The sequence below is a fragment of the Dipodomys spectabilis genome, unplaced genomic scaffold (genome assembly GCF_019054845.1).
Source record: "Dipodomys spectabilis isolate Male_0828 unplaced genomic scaffold, ASM1905484v1 ptg000009l, whole genome shotgun sequence".
Lineage (NCBI taxonomy): Eukaryota > Metazoa > Chordata > Mammalia > Rodentia > Heteromyidae > Dipodomys > Dipodomys spectabilis.
The window spans coordinates 17,950,235-17,970,463 of NW_024870686.1; the positions used below are offsets into that span (position 1 = coordinate 17,950,235).

A 20,229-nucleotide genomic window follows, 5' to 3' on the forward strand; every position below is an offset into this window, starting at 1 on the left:
CTTAGCCTCCTGAGTAGTTAGGATTACAAGTGTGAACTACCAGCACTCTGCTTTCATTTTTCTAATTTTTGACTATATTTTACCAGAATATCGGTCCATAGTAGATGAGAAATTTAAAAACAAACAACCCTACTCCTAGTTTTAATATATGTCTGCACACTGTTTGTGAACTTTGTGTAGTTCAATCACACAGAGACCCTTTTACATAAAAATTCCCAGACTTATTAGAATTTCTGCAGCTGGAACCCAGGCTCCAGCAGGTTTCAAGTGACTCCAATGAACCAAGGCTCTGCACCAAAACTCATTCTATCTCCTCCACTCTCTCCCTAGGCAAGTATCAGACCCTCCTCTACTGGGGTCTACAGTAATTTTCTCTTGTTTTGTGAATTGAAAACTCATCCTTTTAGAGTAGAAGGCACCAAGCAAAAGAAAAGAAAAATGAAAACAGAAGGATACCAAGCACTTGAATCATTTTAGTTTATCTATTATAAAGTAAGTAGGTGCAACTTATATAAGTTTTACCTAAATAAAGTTAATGGTAAAGTATACTTTAAAGGTTCAGGCAGCTGCAATAAAGTGAACTGAGATGCAATGGGAACAGTTGTGACTTTAACTCAAGTAACATACTTTGCTACCATCAGCTTCTTAAAAAAGAACCATGGCTTCGAGTAAGGCCACATGGGATCCATTACTGCTTCTGATATCAGCTAGCCATGAAACCCTGGGAAGATTATTTTGTTTGAGTGAATCGAATGTAAAAGACAGAGTAGTTTTTCTGATTTAATCTTAGCATTTTGCTGGTGTGTTGTCCAAATACTCTCAGATCTTGCTTATAAGTCTGTACACCATTCCCTAGACGTCATCATTTTTCAATGTCAATACTTGGTGTGTCCTTAAAGGATCCTGGGAATAATCTTAGGTACTGAAGTGGCACACCTGTAGCCACTGGCCACTGCATGAGCTACCAAAAAAAAAAAAAAAACTCCCGGAAGACAAAGATAAAGATATAAACTATACTCCAGAGTACCTCCATCGTATGGAGCCTGAGACTTAAGAGAAACAAAATCTGTGTTTACATTTTCCCCTCACTGTCCTCATTTCCTTACTGGTTTATCCTGGGATTTCCTCTATAAATCATTTATGTTCTTGGCTTTCTGTCTGCTTTTGGAAGAACCCAAGCCAAGACAACCTATGCAAATTTGAATGAAATGTGTTCCTGGGTGGTATTTTTCTTTCCATGTGTGACATTTAATATGAGGAGTTAAGGAGACAGAAGACAAAGGGAGAAATACCCTTAAAAATAACAAAAAATGCTCTCTTTGCAGCGTGTTCGTGAAAGCAGAGTCCAAGTAGCGACCGCGAGAGTCATGGCTGGACAAGCATTTAGGAAGTTTCTTCCTCTGTTTGACTAAGTGTTGGTCAAAAGAAGTGCAGCTGAAACTGTAACCAAAGAAGGCATTATGCTTCCTGAAAAGTCTCAAGGAAAAGAATTGCAAGCCACAGTAATGGCCATGGGATTGGGCTCTAAAGGAAAGGGTGAAGAAATTCAGCCAGTTAGTGAGAAAGTGGGTGATAAGAGTTCTTCTCCCAGAATGTGGAGGCACCAAAGTAGTTCTAGATGACAAAGATTATTTATCATTCTTATTTAGGGATGGCGACATTCTTGGGAAGTGTACAGAGTAAATGCATCACTGAAAAGGCATCATGTAAAGCTGCCCATTCCATGGGAGTTCTGAGATCTTTCATCATGTACATAATTTCCTTATCTCCCATTTATAAGAAACTGGTGGTAACTAGAAAAAGAAAAAAGAACAAAAAGAAAATACATCTATCATTAATAGGCCATGTAACAGTAAGTTCTTATCAATTATTTTCTTGGATTCTGCTGAAGAATTGATCAAATATGCTGTTATCATTGTTATAAAACAAAAAGTTAAGAAATGAGATTATAGGTTAGGCATGGTGAGTATATCTGTAAGAGGCCAGACTGGGCAAAAAGTTAGCAAGCTGCTAAGCCGGGGATGGTGGTGAACAATTGTGATCCGGGCTATTCAGGAGGCACAGACAGGGGGACAGTAGTTTGTAACAAGGCTGAACAAGAAATATCATCAAGACCCTATCTTAAAATATATGCCACTTGATGTTGGTATCAGAAGGCTGAGACCTACAGGATTAGGCTTTGAAGCCTGCCCAGAGAGAAAACTCATCCTCATGTAACCAACAAAAGCCAAACTGGCTCAAGCAGAAAAGTGCCACTAGTAAGCAAGCAAGTCAAGTAAGAGCTCAAGGCCCTGAGTTCAAACCCTATGTCTGGCAAGAAGTAAACAAACAGAAATTCTGGCAGGGCACCTGTGGCTCATGCCTATAATACTAGCTTCTCAGGAGGCTGAGATCTGAGGATCAAGGTTCAGAGCCAGCCAGGGCAGGAAAATCTGTAAGATTCTTATCTCTAATTAAACACCAGAAAACCAGAAGTGGTGCTGTGGCTCAAGTGGTAGGGCACTTGCCATCAGCTGAAGAGCTCAGGGACAGCACCTAGGCCCAGAGTTCATACCCTATGACTGACCTCCCCCCCTCAAAAAAAAAATTCCAAGCTTGGCATGGTAATGCATGCCTATATTTCAGTTACTCTAGAGACAGAGCCCTGGAGGATTGCAAGTCAGAGGAGACCTGAAAAACAACTAAAACAAAAAGAACTGTGAGGTGGCTCAAGTGGTAGAAAATTTCCCTAGCAAATAGCAAATACAGCAGTCCTTCTCCTATGCCAGAAATGCAAGTCAAATTAAGACAACTCCTAAGGGCTTTGATAAAATCATTTTTGTGCTCCATTTATAAAAGCCGTCTAGATTTTAAGCACATGATGTCATGTCATCCCTGAATATACCACCACAGCCCACTGAGTTACTTTGAGATAAAGAGTACACATCATATGTCAGTCAGCCAAGTTCACTCAAGAAGGGAAGGAGTAGACAGGATTATGGAACCAACAGGAGGGTGCTCCAAACAGAATTTCCGCATTTATTTCAGGAAAAGGACATGGTAGGAGTGAGGTGTGGTAGGAGTCAGGGAGATGATACAGTGACATCATCGCTAGGATGGTGGGAAGGCTGAAGCTACCTGCAGTGTGAGAAACTAAGCAGAAAAGGTAAGACGATTCTTCCTTCCACTGAAAATACTGAGATGCGGATCATCTGAAGGCAGATGAATTGTGTGACTTCTGGAGAAATTCTAAGAACAAGGATGCTTTAAAAAAAAAAAAAAAAAAAGAATCCAGTCTAACTGGTTCAAATCCAGGCTTTTTACTTATAATTTGTATGACCCTGAGCACAGTCTCAGACCCCATGAAAGTTTCAAGTTCTTCCTCTGTAAAATAGGGTTACCTTCAAGGGTCTGTTCTGAGGTTTAAATGAGATGCTACAATAGAAAAAGGGCTCTGCTGGATGCCGGCAGCTCACACCTGTAATGCTAGCTACTCAGGAGGCTGAGATCTGAGGATCCCAGTTCAAAGCCAGGAAAGTCTGTGAGATTCTTATCTCCAATTAACCACCAGAAAAGCAGAAGTGGTGCTGTGGTTCAAGTGGTAGAGCACTAGCCTTGGGCTGAAGAGCTCAAGGACAGTGAGTGCCCAGGCCCAATTTGGGGAAGGGGAAAGGGAGTAACAAAATGCTGAAACAAGGACACAGGACCAATTGCAACACTGATACCCCCAAGACACTATATTGGAAATGAACTTTACAACTTTGTGGGAAGAGGGGGAGTAAGGTAGGTGAGGGTGGGAAGGGATAGTGGGAGAAAACAAAGGAGGGGGCAACAATGCTCAACAAGAAATGTACAAGAAATTACCTTACTCATGTAACTGTAAACCCTTTGTACAGCATCTTTACAATAAAGTAAAATTTTTAAAAAGGAAAGAAAAGAGGCTCTAATTTGAGCTACACACACACACACACACACACACATATATATATATACACATATGTGTGTGTGTGTATGTGTATATATATATATATATATATATATATATATATATATATATATATATATATATATATATGGTGCTGCTTCTGCTGTTTATTCTTCAAGAACAAAGAAGTTACACAGCCATATTCCTCCCACTGTTTTAGGTCCAGGCAGCTATACCTCAGAACGAAAGCTCCACCAAGCATTCTGCATCCATATTGACCTACTGTGGTTTGAATTGGCTGGTATACATGGGATAATCTGCTTTAATACGTGAAATATATTGATGTCTACCAGCTCTTCACTTTCTACTTGTACACATGTGAGCAATACAAAAGATAATAAAAATAATTTTTAAAAGGTGAGATGTTACATTCTTGTAGCTTAACAAACTATAAAATCATGTCCCCATGCTTCTACTCACTTTCGCTTTACTGGTATCCATTCTTTTACACAAGATTTTAGGGACAGATCAACAGATGTGATTGAAAATAATCAAGAAAATTATTGTTCCTCTGGACTTCTAAGTATAAAATACAATGTAGTATTTACAATTGGTTGGTAGATGCTGTATTAATCACTTAAATTTTTCCTTTAGGTTATGATGTTTTGACAGCTGGCAGAGCTTGTGAGGTAGGGACAGAACCCATTCCAAGGTTAGGAATTCTTAAGACAACAAATCTTAAGACACTCCCAAAGAGTTCATCTTTTATATGTAAACCAGCCATCCAAAACCCAAAGCCATAATCTCTTTTGACTGACTGTGCTACCATAAGCCAATTCTCTTCCTACTTTAAATCATCTCAGTTTAGTAGTTTACTTGGTAGACTAAAACATCTAACATCTTCCAGTGGTACTGACTACTCATTTTTAGCTCATTTATAGTAACTACATCCCTCTATATAATCACCTCTATAAACTAAATCCCAAGTACAAGCATAACAAGATGGAATATAAGGACTGGTCATTATTTGAATATAAGAATCTATTCCTGATATACTCAGATAAAAAATTAATTTATCAATTAGCTGGGATATCTAGTGGTATACACCATCTTCTAAATGCTTTGCAAGTACATTTCAATCCTAATGAAGCCCAATTCAGTATTCCAATTTGGCTCCAACAAGCCCAGCAAGTCAAATCCTAAAGACTGACATAAGGAGATGTGATTTGGCCCAGGAGAATTTCTGGAGGCCAGATTGTCAGGATGCTTAACCTGACCTCTAAGGATAAGGTCTGATCCTAAACAAAAGTGTGTTGGGCTGTGAAGATGAGTCCCCTTGGAGTCAAGAGAGTCCTGAGGTGATTAACAAAATGGTCTAAGTCTGTGAGGCACACTACAGTCACTGCCTCAGATCTATCGCTGTTGCTTCACATTGACTGGTTAATAAAGTTTGAGAATTCTCTAAAGTAGAATTTTGAATACTGATTTTAGTATTCCATGTCAATTTAGTAGTTAATGGCAACATTTAAATGTATGAAGAAGGAATTAAGGGTTGGAGGAGAATGTATGCTTGAGCCAAATGGAAAGACTTTCCAGCCAATAATCTTCGAAAGCATGACTGGGAAGCGAGGGGGTGGGGTAGGGGTGGGGGACAATTCAGCCATCTAGAGAATATAGAAGATAGGCAGAGATTAAATAAGAGCCAAAAATTCTTAATTTCATATATGTGTTATATCAATGCTTCTCTGGGTATCCTATAATATTCAGTGCTTATGTCAATTTCTAATATTTATGAACATATGCACATAACCTGACTCAAAACAGAGAAGCAGTCACCTAAAAGATTTGTAAGTATACACTGTCCCCAAGAATACTCAGTTTCCAGTTTTCATACCCCTCTAGTATGGGCTAGGTCAAGTAAAGGCATGATACAAATTGAAATGTATACAAAACACTTAAAATGTTTTAAAGTTAAATGTTTTAAGTTTTAAGAATGTGCTCTTAGTGTTCTCTCTCTCCAAATTTTTTTTCTTTTTTTGTCGGTCGTGGGACTTGAACTCTGGGCCTGGGTGCTGTCCCTCAGCTCTTCAGCTCATGTAAGCACTCTACCACTTGAGCCACAGTGCCACTTCTGGTTTTCTGGTGGTTTATTGGACATAAGAGTTTCACAGCCTTTCCTGCCCAGGCTGGTACTGAATCATGACTCTCAGATCTCAGCCTCCTGAGTAGTTAGAATTATAGGCATGAGCCACCATGCCTGGCTTCTCCAAATTTCTTGGCAAGTTTCAGGTAATCAGATTTCTCTCCATGTTGAGGAACTGCCATACTTAAACTCCTAATAATATTTGTCCGCAGCAAAAAGGCCACAGGATACTGGCAGAAAGATTGACCAATTCACAAAGTACCATAATACGGATAATAATAAATCAGCATTTTATGCAATGATAATAATCAGCATTTATTTTGCATAGGTCCGCAGAAATGTTTCAAATAGACTGGTTTAAATAATTCTTGTTACAAGAGATTCAACAAGAAACATTTGTATTTCTGAAATACTGTACAGATCAAATATGAGTTACAATAAAGGGTTCCCAAGGGCACCTTTGAAGAAAGCTTCATAAACTAAGACTGTGCTTCATCTGCATCCCTTATATTTGCTGAACAGATCTGAAAAGAATATTTATTAAATGTAAACACTTGAAGAGAATGTATTATACAAATATTATATTTTTATTGAGACCTACTGGCCTTGAGAGATCACTATATTATAATGTAATGTAATTTGCATGTTCTCTACTATATTAGAGAAGTAATATATTACACGTGCTCAAATATCATGCATCTCAAGGGAAGTTACATTCCATCAGTTTTATAGATGTGGAACTTTATAGAGAGGACACGAGAGGCTTATATGAAGATAATATTAAACTCTTCAAATGAATATTATTTGTCTGTAATGCCTATTTCTATTCTTCTAGCCGTGAATAATGAAATGAATGTAAGTAACTTGCCTTATCTACCTTTTCATAAACTAACAGCTAAAATACTTATTGTTTGCATTTGTACAGATAACTATTAGCCATCTACTATAAGCAATAGGAGAAAGAAGATGTTTAGGCATGATCCTTCTTTCAAGAAACACAAATGTAAGAAACTGTGTAAGAGTGAAAACAATTTTATACTTAGAATGACAGATTATCTTGTCAGAAGTTATGGTTAAGTGTCACAGCAATTTGGGGGAAAAAAGTGTTCCTTTTAGTTGAAAAAAGTATAGTCCTGTGGACCAAGTAGTAATTACAAAGGGCAGTTAAGATTCTAGACAAGGGCTGGGAAGGTGGCTTAGTAGTAGAGTGCTTGCCTAGCATGCATCAAGTCCTGGATTCGATTCCTTAGTACCACATAAACAGAAAAAGCTGAAGTGGCACTGTGGCTCAAGTGGTAGAGTGCTAGCCTTGAGCAAAAAGAAGCTCAGGGCAGTGCCCAGGCCCTGAGTTCAAGCCTCAGGCCTGGCCGAAAAAAGAAAACAGGTTCTAGACAAGAAGACTTCATCCTTATTTATATCTTTAGGCACCATTCAGAATTCCTCTAAATTTTTTAAATTTCTTTTATCAAGTTCTGTTTTCTCTAGTCTCTAAAAGGCACTTGGCTTTCTCTGTGGTCCTCCTTTAGGCAGCTTACACTGCTCCCAACTCCCAAACCTGCCTGCATACTGTCCCTCTTTCCCCAAGTCTGGTTAAGGCATTCTTTGTCTATGAGCTGAAAGTGCTTTCTAGGGTAGTCATCCTTGAAAGTGGCCTGGTGCTCTACCAATGCAATGGTGATGTTTTAACTGTGTTACTCTATGTTTTCTGTGTGTGTGGCTGGGGGGGGAGGGGTGTGCGCACACGCCCAGGCACTGTCACTGAGGTTTTGTGCTCAAGGTTAGCACTCTTTCACTTGAGCCACAGCTCCACTTCCAGCTTTTTGATGGTTATTTGGAGTCTCAAAATCTTGAGAATCTGCCTGGGCTGGCTTTGAACTGTGATGCTCAGACCTCAGCCTCCTGAGTCGCTAGGCGTGAGCCACTGGTATCTGGCTAATTCTTTAAGTTTATATTAAATGAAAAAAAAAAAACAAAAAAACAATTTACAAATCACAACATATAATACAATCCCACTGTGTATGTGTGTATGTTAATATGAAGACTATACTTAAAAGATTCAAAAGTAATTAGTTAACTCTGGAGTATTAAGCTATTTTTTCTGCACTATGACTTTTATAAAATATATGTAAGAACAAATGAACAATGGACAGAGAATAAGGCAATAAACATCTATAGCAGAATGGTAATGGGAAAGGAAATAAAGGGGAGGGGTAAATCTGAGTTATATGATACCAAAAAAAAGTTATATGATACAAAAAAGGCAACAATTAATAAGATCCTCAAAATTTTTTCAATTTGAGTATGAGTACAATTTTTTCAAAAATAATAAAATCAAAAGGAAAGCTGAGAAATTGTATGTGGTCCTTTAACTCTATGTGTGTATGTGTGTGTGTGTTTGCATGTATGCATATATGTGTGTGCAGATTTAAATTTAGGACCTGCGCACTGTCTTTGAGCTTGTTTGCTCAAGGCTAGAGCTCTACCACTTGAGCCATGGCTCCATTTCCAGCTTTTTGGTAGTTAACTGGAGATAAGAGTCTCACTGACTTTGCTGCCCTAGCTGGGCTTGCTGCTTCTAACTCTGATCCTCAGATCTCAGCCTCTTGAATAGCTACAATTATGGGCCTAAACCACCTATACCAGATCCTATTTTTTACTTTGAAAGCAAAACTAAATAGAACAGTTTCATTACTGGGAAAGTTTGACAAGTGATTAAGACAATATGAAACAGGGATATAGATAGAGCTAGAATTCACATGGAAACTGTAAACGATAACACAATGTTAGGTATGAGACAGCATTCTGTGAGACAGAGTGGGGTCCCATATTGGGGAATTACAAGTTTTAAGGACCCCAAAAGGACTGTGTTGATCAAATGAGAATAAGAGGCACAATCTAAAACACTAACAGGTTCATGTGTATGTGGAAGAAAAGGATGGCTGAGATGTCCCTGGATTCTACGAATATTTGGAATATGTAAACTGTCATGTTTTCAAAGCTTAGTGTCACTACCACCCTAGTGGGTTAAGTATCTAAAATGTTTCTTTCTTAATTATCTGCCCAGTTAAGTTTGAAAACAAGACAGGATTCAATAGAAGAACTCAACATTTTGGAGGGTTACATCTAAAAGAATCAAGTTCATATAAAATATTTCTTAAAATTGAGAAATCTTCATCCAACTTCAACTCTAATAATACAAAGCGTTTAGTTCTAAGTAATATGGAATGAGCACAAACCATCCAATCTGTCCCACAGGGTAAAACTAAAATGTGAGCACAGAAAATATACAACAATCCAAGTTAAGACCAAGGAGGATTGGGTAGGAAATCAAAACAGCTTACCACTTTGGTTGTTCGATCCCTCCCCAATCTCACATATCCCCCATACTTTTTATCTTCAAGACAAAGCCCACTCTTTCTTACTGCAGGAAGGCTAAAGACTTGATAAATAGAACAAGACTTACTCCTCCATGGAAAGGTAAGGCAGGCAGATTTGAGAAAGGGAGCCTTTAAATCTGTGTACAGATTCACCTTTGAACCTACTGAATAAATATATCACACACAAAAATCTTGAGAATAGATCCTAGTCACTTTTTGTTGATACAAACATAAAGCACATCAAAATAGCTTTCCATTCTTTGAAAACTAAGCTGACCTTAGAATAAGGGCCCACAGAAAATGAGAAAAGACCCTACATAACAGAACAGTGTCCGTGATACTACCCAAAATTACTAAACAAATATAGAATCACGAATCTTTAAGACATAAACAATCAACACAAGTCAACCTTGAGGTGACAGCTTTTAAAATCATGGGAACAGCTATTAAATTCATGCCATGAAGTACAGGCAAATACTATAAAATGAATGGAAAAGTTAGCTACTCTTAGCCAAGAAATAGAAACTATAAAACTGAGAGAGGGGGAAAGGGTGACACCGTCCAAAAGGAAATGTACTCTTTACCTGACTTATAATAACTGTAACCCCTCTGTGTATCACCTCTTTAATAATAACTAAAAACTTAAAGAAAAATAGAAGCCCTATTTAAAAGTAAAACTTTTAGAACTGAAAAGCAAGAGAAATGTTAAAATTTGTATCAGAGTTCAATAATAGAATTAAAATAACAGAGGACCTACTTGACAAAACAAAACCCATATTGTGGTATTCACCAAGCATGGTGAAACATACCTATAATCCCAGCATTTGGAAGGCTGATTATGAAAATAGGGCTACCCTGGACTGCACAAAACAGGTCCTGTCTCAAAAAAACACAATTAGGCCAGGTGCCAGTGGCTCACATCTGGAATCTTAGCTATTTAGGAGACTGAGATCTGAGGATCATGGTTTGAAACCAGCCTAGGCAGGAAAGTTTGTGACACTCTTATCTCCAATTAACAAAAAGCCAGAAATGGTGCTACGGCTCATGTGGTAGAACTGCTAGCATTGAATACAAAAGCTCAGGGATAGCACCCAGGCTCAGAGTTCAAGTCCCAGGACTGGCAAAAAAAAAAAAAAAAAGAATAGACAAATATGTGAAAGCTTCTTTAGGAAATCACATATATAATAGCTAGTGAGATGTCTGAAAACTATAAAATAAGAAATACATGACAATTATAGAACAGAAAAAAGAAGTTATCTAAGGTTAAATTTTCAATGGATAAAAAAGATTCAACAATTACAAAATTAACTTTATTTTAAACCTTTCACTAAGATTTATCATATTCAAACATTTACACAGTAGTGGGGAGCTATAACCAAGGAACAGGACAGAACTCACTAGATTACAGAAATGTCCTGCATATTGATTCGGGTTGGAGTTAGGAAAGACTAAACACTTATTAAAACCCATAAATATATAGTATGGATTCATGAAGGTGTACACCACTTCAGTTACTAGGAAAAAGGGAAAAATTATGGTGCAATTCTAATCCCAACAAGAAATGATATCTTTCTAATTACAGCACCAATATTACAGCCTTACAAATGGCACCTCATAATTATTTTCTAGGTAGATGCAAACAACCCCCACTCCCCAATTACACAAACTCGCTGTAAGGCAAACACTAAGTAAGAAACACCACTGTGAAGGTCAAATCTTTTGCTTCTAATATTTAAGAGTGTTTCACAGAAACAGTATTAACTAGCCAAACATTCCTTATCTCATTTTTTATCTAAATAAAGAGAAAATAATGCTGAAACTATACAATGTCAAAACACAACATATGTGTGGACCAGCTGTGATGAAAAGATAATACCATTTGCTCTCCAAACTACTTTGCAGGAATGTCTTGAAGATTAATGAGATAATGGGCCAGATCCTTCTCAGTAACTAAACTATTTGCTGCAGGTAATTTGGGTACTTGAGGGTTGAATAAATCCATCAGGCTACTAGGTTAAAAAATTGTTACACTAAAGCAAAGTAGTGGACTTAATATTTTATATTCTGATAATCAAAAACGGCACTTTCTTAAGCACAGTTTATCCCTGAAATATACTTCTAATTCCTTTTGGGCATCAGCAGTTCATGTCTATAATTCTAGTTCCTCAGGAGGCTGATTTGAGAATCATGGTTTGTAGCCAGGGTAGGGAAAGTTCATGACACTTTTATGTCCAGTTAACCAGCAAAAAAGCTGGAAGTAGAGCTGTGGTTCAAGTGGTAGAGCACTATCCTTGAGTGAAAAAGCTAAGGGACAGTACCCAGACCCTAGATCCAGTAATAAATACATATATAAATATATCTATTTAAGATTAATATACTTAAGTGATGTGAATATGAGTTACAGTAACTTTTTTAAAAGTGTAATCTGAATAAATTTTAAAGGGCCTGATGAGAAATAGACATTCATATACACGCATATACCTAAGTCTATATAATATATAGAAATATATTTATATTTATATAGGTATTTATTTATTACATAATATATGTGAATATATATTATTCTCTGAGTTAAACGAAGCTCTTACTTTTAACATTTCACCAAGGATAAAGATATAAAGAAGATCACAATTTAGTAAGGAAAACATGCAAATAAATCTAAACGCAACATAATGATGTTTGAAAATATTGTATACATGATATTCTAGAAGACGGGGCACCTAATCCTGAGTTGGGATGGAGAACTAGAGTGGTGGGTGTTAGAGAAGATCTTCGGGAAGCAGTAGTACCTGAACAGAAACACCTTAGAAGGATGTGGCAGTTAGTCAAAGAGGAAGGCCTGGGGCTTCAGCACAGAGTTCTGGGGCTGGGCCAAGAGATACAAACAAAGACAGAAAGTCAAGGAAGCACAAGGTGCTGCCATGGGATCCTCCAGTACTAGGGTGAAGCAGGAGAGGAAAATGCAGAGGCCAGTGGGAACAGAACAGAATCTGACAGTAAGGAATCAAACATATGCATCTGGAACTCTGGAAAAGAGTTCAAGGAGCCAACAGCCTGAAGGAAATAACTAAAGTTATTACCCAAGAAGACCTGCAGGATACAAATGGAAGATTACAGAAATTCTCATTGCAGGGACAGTTGAAGAAGGGACAGGCTGGAGAAACTTGAGCAGGAGAATCAGGTAGTTAGGAGTTTTCAGTAACTTTGGCCGTGAAGAAAAGAGAAAGGACAAGACGTGTGGGTTGACATATGATTTTAAGGAGGTGGGAACACATTTAATGAAGCTTTTTATTCTTCTATTCTTTTGTAGTTTTGATTTAGTTTCATTTTGAGAATTTCTTATGTTTCCTTCTCCACATTCTCCCTTCCCCCCTCCCCCGGGGGTTATTGGGCCTGGGCCAGTCCCTGGGCTCTTTTTGCTCAAAGCCAGTGCTCTACCACTTTGAGCCACAGCACCACTTTGGTTTTCTAGTGGTTAACTGAGGTACAAGTCTTACAGATTTTCCTGCCTGGTATGGCTTTGAATGAACTTCCAACAGAGATGCTCAGAGCTTAGCTTCCTGAGTAGCTAGGATTACAGAGGAAACCACCAAGCACTCAGTGTCTACTATTTCTATATTAAAACAAGAGTCATTAGAAACAGTGAGCGAAAAACTTTAAATCCAGAAATAGCTGGTAAAGACAAGAGATGATGTGATAGGTATTTTTTAAAAAGGATTAAGGTATGCTCAGGGTAGAGTAGGAAATGCAGAATTCCTTTTCCATTAAGAAAGAAGAAAGCTAGGTGACCGTGGCTCATGCCTATAATCCTAGCTACTCAGATTTAGATCTCAATCCTCAGATCTCAGTTCAAAGCTAAAGCCTGCCTAGGCAGGAAAGTCCATAAGACTCCTGTCTTCAATTAATCATCAGAAGACTGGGAGTGGCACTGTGGCTCCAAGTGGTAGAGTACGAAGCCTTGCGGAGAAAGTTCAGAGACAGCACTCAGGCCCTGAGTTTAAGCCCCATGATGAGAGAAAGAGACAGACAGGCAGAGACAGAGATAGACAGAGAAAGACAGAGGGGGGGAGGGGGGGAAGGAGGGGGAAGGGGAAAAAGGAGGGAGAAGGGGGAAAGGGGAGGGAGGGGGGGGGAGAGAGAGAGAGAGAGAGAGAGAGAGAGAGAGAGAGAGAGAGAGAGCACCTTGCAGGTAGACATAGAACCTGAGGGAACTCATATGCCACTAGAGTTTGTTTATGTTAAACCAGAAAACTAAATTGGCTTTTTGGTTTCCTAAATAATACTTGAAGAAAAAGTAAATTTTATCTATCAAAAGTATAAAAGAGTATAAAAGAAAAATACAGTAACATATTATACAGTAATATAGTAACTAGAAAGGTTTATTGCAAAAACCCAAAATTGGAAGCTAAGTGGTTGTGCAAGGCACTGTTCTCAACACTAACCTTTCCCCACACACACATGTGTGCACACATGCAAACACACACAATTAAGAATTCTTCATGAGGCTGGGAAGGTGGCTCAGTGGTAGAAGGCTTACCTAGCATGCATGAAGCCCTGGGTTCGATTCCTCAGTACCACATAAACAAAAATGCTGGGAGTGGCGCTGTGGCTCAAGTGGTAGAGTTCTAGCCTTGAGCAAAAGAAGTTCAGGGACAGTGGCCAGACTCTGAGTTTAAGCACCAGGACTGGCAAAAAAAAAAAAAAAAAACTTCATGAAAGTTTTACTTTTTTTCCAGGGAGAATAAAATCTTTGCAGAAAAGTCATTTTTAAAAATCATATGTAGCCAGATGCCAGTGGCTCATGCTTATAATCCTAGCTACTTAGGAGGCTGAGATCTGAGGATCACAGTTCAAAGCCAGCACAGGAAGGAAAGTCCCTGAGACTGTTATCTTCAATTAACCACCAGAGAACTGGAAGTAGCACTATGGCTCAAGTGGTAGAGTGCTAGCCTTGAGCTGAGGAGCTCAGGGACAGTGTCCAGGCTCAGAGTTTAAGACCCACAACCACCAATAACTATTTATATTCTCTGCTCTAGCCTTACTTTATCAGATTAAAAACCAAGCTTTTCATCTTTCAAGCCAGAAGAGATCAGAAAACAAAAAAGAAGAAAGGGGTTTTGGACAGCCTGTGCTGTCCTTCAGAGTCACTGATGAGTAAAAATCCCTCCCCAGATACCTAAACCACACCAGCTGGTTGCCTGAGCCCAAAATTTTGTGGGTAAGTACAAGCGGTTCTCTGGTCTAAAGGTGCAGGAGTCATATATATATATATATATGAGAATGACTGAAGCAACAGCTTTCAGAAATGGTTATTTTTATGTTGAACTACTAGATGCATGAAAGAAAGCTGGTTGCAAACTTTATACAACTACCTACATTCTCTACAACACTACTGACTATATGTGTGCTTTGAAAAACTGACCAAGTGCCTCAGAGTGCTTCTCCTTTCCACCCTACCTCCACTCATCTGAAAGAAATCCCCAGTTCTGGGGCTTGAACTCAGGGTCTGGATGCTGTCCCTAAGCTTTTGTATTCAAGGCTAGCACTCTAGCCACAGCTCTTACTCCCAGTCTTTTGGTAGTTCATTGGAGATGAGTCTCATGGACTTTCCTGCTCTAGCTGGCTTTGAACTGCAATCCTTATTTCTCAGCCTCCTAAGTAGCTAGGAGTACAGGTGTGAGCCACTGGTACCCAGCAATTTTGCTTTTTTTAAGGCCTCTCCAAAAATCTATCATATACCTAAACAAGGACAGCCATCACTAATGAAGTATTAAATAAATATTAATGAGTATTACAAAATGTTGAGTAAATTGTGATAAGTACATAAATAAGTATAAAATACTTTTATAAATACTTCCTAAAGATATTGAAGAATATTATTAGTCTAATTTTTGATGAAAAAATAGACCCAAATAGGATAACAAGAAATAAATTTATTATGCATTAACTAAAATCTATAAAAGTAAAATTATTAAACTGTAATCTCAATAAATTTTAAAGGGCCTGATGAGAAAGACATTCATATAAACACACACACACACACACACACACACACACACACACACACACACACACACACACACACACGTCAAGTCTGTACTTTTAAACTTCAAGTATGTTGTTTTTAAACATTAATCATGGACAGGAACAATTCTAATTCTCTGTTCTAGCCTTACTAGGACAGATTAAAAAACCAAGCTTTTCAGCTTTCAAGCCAGAAAAGACCAGAAAACAAAAAAGAAGAAAAGAGTTTTGAGTGGCGCTGTAGCTCAAGTGGTAGAGCGCTCGCCTTGAGTTGAAGAGCTGAGGGACAACGCCCAGGCCCAGAGTTCAAGCCCCATGACCGACAAAAAAAAAAAAAGAAAAAAGAAAAGAGTTTTGGTCTTTTCCAAGCCCATGCTGTCCTTCAGTCACTGATGAGTAAAAACCCCTCCAGATACCCAAACCACACCAGCTGATTACCTGAGCCCAAAGTTTTGGGGTAAGTACAAGTGGTTCTCTGGTCTAAAGGTGCAGGGGTCATAGGAAGAAAAACCTAATGGCTATAGGTTTGCATAGGCCCCTAGACCCGCATTAGAGTAGAACATTCATTCTCTGCCTGATTGGCAGACAGACAGTCAGTACAGACATCCTCTCTTCCCTCTTTACCCCACAACTCCTCATACATGCCCAAATAGCCAAATGGACATTTCAGCCATGTATTAGTTATTCAAATATGGAAATTCACTTTGTAAAATGTTACCGCTTACGTGAGTATAGATTTTTGGAGATTTTTAAAAATACATTTGTTTTTTCCCCAAAGGAAAAACTTACTGTTGATGTGATCGATGTAGTAGACACCAATCTGGGGGTCAAAGCCTGCTTCCCATCCCCACGGTAGCTCATCCCCAACACAATCGGCAAATGACAAGGGCTTCGTTAACCTAAAACAAACCACAAGAAAGACACTAAACCACATACATTCAAATTTAGTACCTAAATGCAATTTTAGTGTACTAAAATTGTATTTCATTCTGTTTTTGTATTTCCTTTCTGTTCTTGATTGTTTCCAGAGAATGCATTATTGTATTGAAATATTAAAGAAAAGATAAAGGATTAACTACAGAAATAAATATACAAAAAAAGAAGTGTGTCATCATGTGTCATCATGAGCGTTTACTGCTTGAAACTGGAACTGTAAGTCTCTACAATAAGTAGAACCCCAAGATGAGAGTAAGGAAGCCTGGAGTCTGGCTCTAACTTGGAAGCTAAATAGATTTCCCACAAAATAAAAATTTGTCCCAGGATTGAAATACTGATACCAGTACCTCTGCCACAAATTAACTAACCTCTCCTTTGAGAGAAAGGACAAATGTGTTAAAATGTGTAATTATCAAAACAAAGAAGGAGGTAACAATGCTTAATAGGAAATGTACTCATTACCTTACTTATATAACTGTAACCCCTCTGTACAGTATCTTTACAATAAAAGTATATATACAAAATATATTTTTTTTTTGGGGGGGGGGGGTCGGTCATGGGCCTGAACCTGGGCCCTTCAGCTCAAGGCTGGCACTCTACCACTTGAGCCACAGTGCCACTTCCAGCTTTTTCTGCTTATGTAGTGCTGAGGAATTGAACCCAGGGCCTCAAACATGCAAAGCAAGCACTCTACCACTGAGCCACCTTCCCAGCCCCACAAAAAATTTTGTTAATATCTTATAGTAACAGTCACTTGAACACAACTGTGTGTGTGTGTGTGTGTGTGTGTGTGTGTGTGTGTGTGTGTGTGTGTGTGTGTGTGTGTGTGTGTGTGTGTGTGTGTGTGTGTGTGTGTGTGTGTGTGTGTGTGTGTGTGTGTGTGTGTGTGTGTTGGGGCTTGAAATTGGGGGGTCCAGGGGGAGGGATGGACTTGAAATCAGGGCCTGAGAGCTATCCTTTAACTTTTTCACTCAAGGCTGGTACTCTAGGACTTGAGCCACTGCTCCACTTCTGGCTTTTGCTGGTTAACTGGAAATAAGGGTCTCATGGACTTTCCTACCTAAGCTAGCTTCCTCTGATCTCTTGAGTAGCTAAGTTACAGGTGTGAGCCACAGAGCTCTGGCTCAACACAGTTTTTAATGGGATCAAACATATGAAGTATTCATTTAATGATCCCATCTCTTCAGATTGCCTTATATTTTCTCTTAAGAATACTTCCTCTCTCTTTAAGACTAATTCCATTTTAATACCTTTTTTTTAAAATTAATGGTGAATTACATGGCTTCCTAACAGAGTACAGGTCCTCAGACTTAACTAGATTGACTTCTTCCCTCATACTATTCATTTTTGCTTTTGTTGGAGCAACTATGGTAGGTTAACATTATAGAGTAACCGTGTCTTGTAGGGTGACCACATCAGTCAACATTGCTTCTGACTTCGTATGATTTCACAGAACCAGCTCTTATATATGAGAACTTATGAAATCCGTTTCGTCCATACTAATGAATACTAAAGATCACACAGCTTTCATGTGAAATATGGTCATTTCCACTCATCAGAATAACAAAGTGTGTCATCTACCCTGATGAATGCTGGGAAAACTTAACATGAAAAGAATTCCCAGAATTCCTGGCCTGTAACAGCAATTTAAGGATACTGTAAAACCATGGACTAAAGGAAGGGCTAGTTCCCTTTTCTACCAGATCTCCTGTAGCACGAACTCTCCTGGAGGTAACTATGAGAACACAGACCTCCCAAACCAGTTTAGCAAACAGATGCTATAATGAGGCTACCAGCTCTGCCACGGGCACACTGTGAACCTCTTAACTGTGTAGGTGTCCCTACACAAGATTCTGTTTGAGGATTCTCTTTCCCTCACTCCATATATCAAAGCCGTAAAAAAGCATTCACAGCCTAAAGAAATATTACAGATGAAGAGATGAAAAAAGTATATTTAAACAATAAAAGAGATTCTATATAAGTTTTACCTGGCACCAATTTAACTTGCTGAAAGCCTGAGATTGAGATTGATTTTTGTTTAAAGATCCATTTTTAATTCCCGGAAGAAGTTCTATAAGCTTTATGATTTTAAGTTATGATAACTTTATTATATTTGAAAATAATTTGGTTTTGCCTATGTATTGAACAATAGATAATAAGCATTTGTCATTGTTACAAGAAAAAAAAAACAACTAGGACTTGGATGTAGCTTGGTGGCAAAGCACTTGCCTAGCAAGTGGAATGTCCTGGTTCAATCCTCAGTACTGAAAAAGAAAAGACAAAAAAAAAAGAAAGAAAGAAAAACTATATTTGTAAATATAAATGTAATTATGAACACAGTGAGTAACTCAAATGTTCTCATTCTTGGAATTTTTAATGTAAAAATTTCTTTGCAGCTTTGCTTCAAAAGTGAATTTTAATGCTTTATTTTCTGGGTCTGGATAGCATAATTTCTTCTGTACCCTATCAACAAATAACAGTATTAAATACATATTTATGAATTCTTATTGCGTAAATAAATTATTAACAGACCAACAAGCTCAGATACCTAACAAACAAAATCAAGGATGTCTAACAAAAATCCTGCTATCCTGGTAATGGGAAACACTACTGTTATACACTACTTCACTTGTTTTCACCCTCAGCTTATGAATATATTCATAGCTGTTAGGCTTTTAAAAAGAGGTAGCTGAGTAAGAACAGTACCACACACGTGGTATTCAGGTAAGGGGTAGGTTTATTCATCGTTCTGGCTGGCACCAGGCCATCTTGGCCCTCCATGCGGTTGGGAAAGGCCTGGGAAAGACCTAAGAGACCTGGGAAAGAGAGAGAGCTGGGAAAAGAGGGCATCTGGGCCTGGGCTAGGCCTTATCTAGGGTATGGGCGGAGAAAGGTGTGGCCACATCAAATTCAGATGTGCCAGCTGCCTAGGTAATGCAGGTACTGGGTGGAGACTTTGCAGAGAGGAGGGTGGAGTCTGCTCGCCATCCAGGAGGGACCTTACAATAGCCTTCCATTCTTGGGGGAGGAGGGGGAAGAGAAGGGGAAGGGGCAGGGGTAAGGGAAGGAACTGAAGGGGTGAGGAGGGAAGAAACCCTTTCCACTATCCCTCTGCCCTATTTTGGACATTTACTTCCCAACCATTTGCTCCTTCTGGCCAGGAGGTTTGCAATCTGGAGCATCTTAGGAGGCTTGTCAAAAAAAACCCTCCTAGCTGGACACTGGTGGCTCATAGTAATCCCAGCAACTCAGGAGGCTGAGATCTGAGGATTGCGAGTCAAAGCCAGACCATGCAGGAAAGTCCAGGAGACCCTTATCTCCAATTAACCAACAGAAAACCAGAAGTGAAGCTCTCCCTCAAAATGGTAGAGCATTAGCCTTGCACAAAAGAGCTCAGGGACAGTGCCCCAGCCTGAGTTCAACCCCCATTACCAACCAAAACAAAAACAAAACAACTCTCTTCTGCCACCTAAATCTGAGGTTAATTCATGAATACACTCTTGAAAGCCAAGATATGAGAGGGACTCACCACCTTTGGAAGAATACATTGTTTATGCTGTTGGTTTGGGAACTCAGATAGACTACTTTTCAATATTCTATGTCCAAAAAAAGTCAGTTTTTATATATGGTCATTACTCTAATATTATGAAACATTTTACCAAGTGTTTAGCATATACCAGGTATGCTTTAACAGATATAAACTTATTACCTAAATCCTCATAAAGTTTTGCAAAGTTAAAATAAATGTAATTATCTGTAATTGAAGTGCCCATAATAGGAGAAAAAAAATACTATTTGTAGTCAAATATACATGTAGACAAATAAACATGTATCTCTAGTCAATG

The 20,229-nt window shown here is 38.5% G+C and overlaps 1 protein-coding gene and 1 pseudogene across 1 annotated transcript in view; one reads left to right on the forward strand and one right to left on the reverse strand.

Moving 5' to 3' along the window:
• The window catches only part of Wwc2 (WW and C2 domain containing 2), a 177,767-nt gene that overhangs the window by 79,326 nt on the left and 78,212 nt on the right, over nt 1-20,229 (reverse strand). Inside the window, exon 2 of the mRNA XM_042700025.1 lies at nt 16,238-16,347. Within this exon, the coding sequence (XP_042555959.1) occupies nt 16,238-16,347 (110 nt within the window). The remainder of the gene's footprint in view (nt 1-16,237; nt 16,348-20,229) is intronic.
• On the forward strand, nt 1,320-1,683 carry LOC122125426 (annotated as a pseudogene).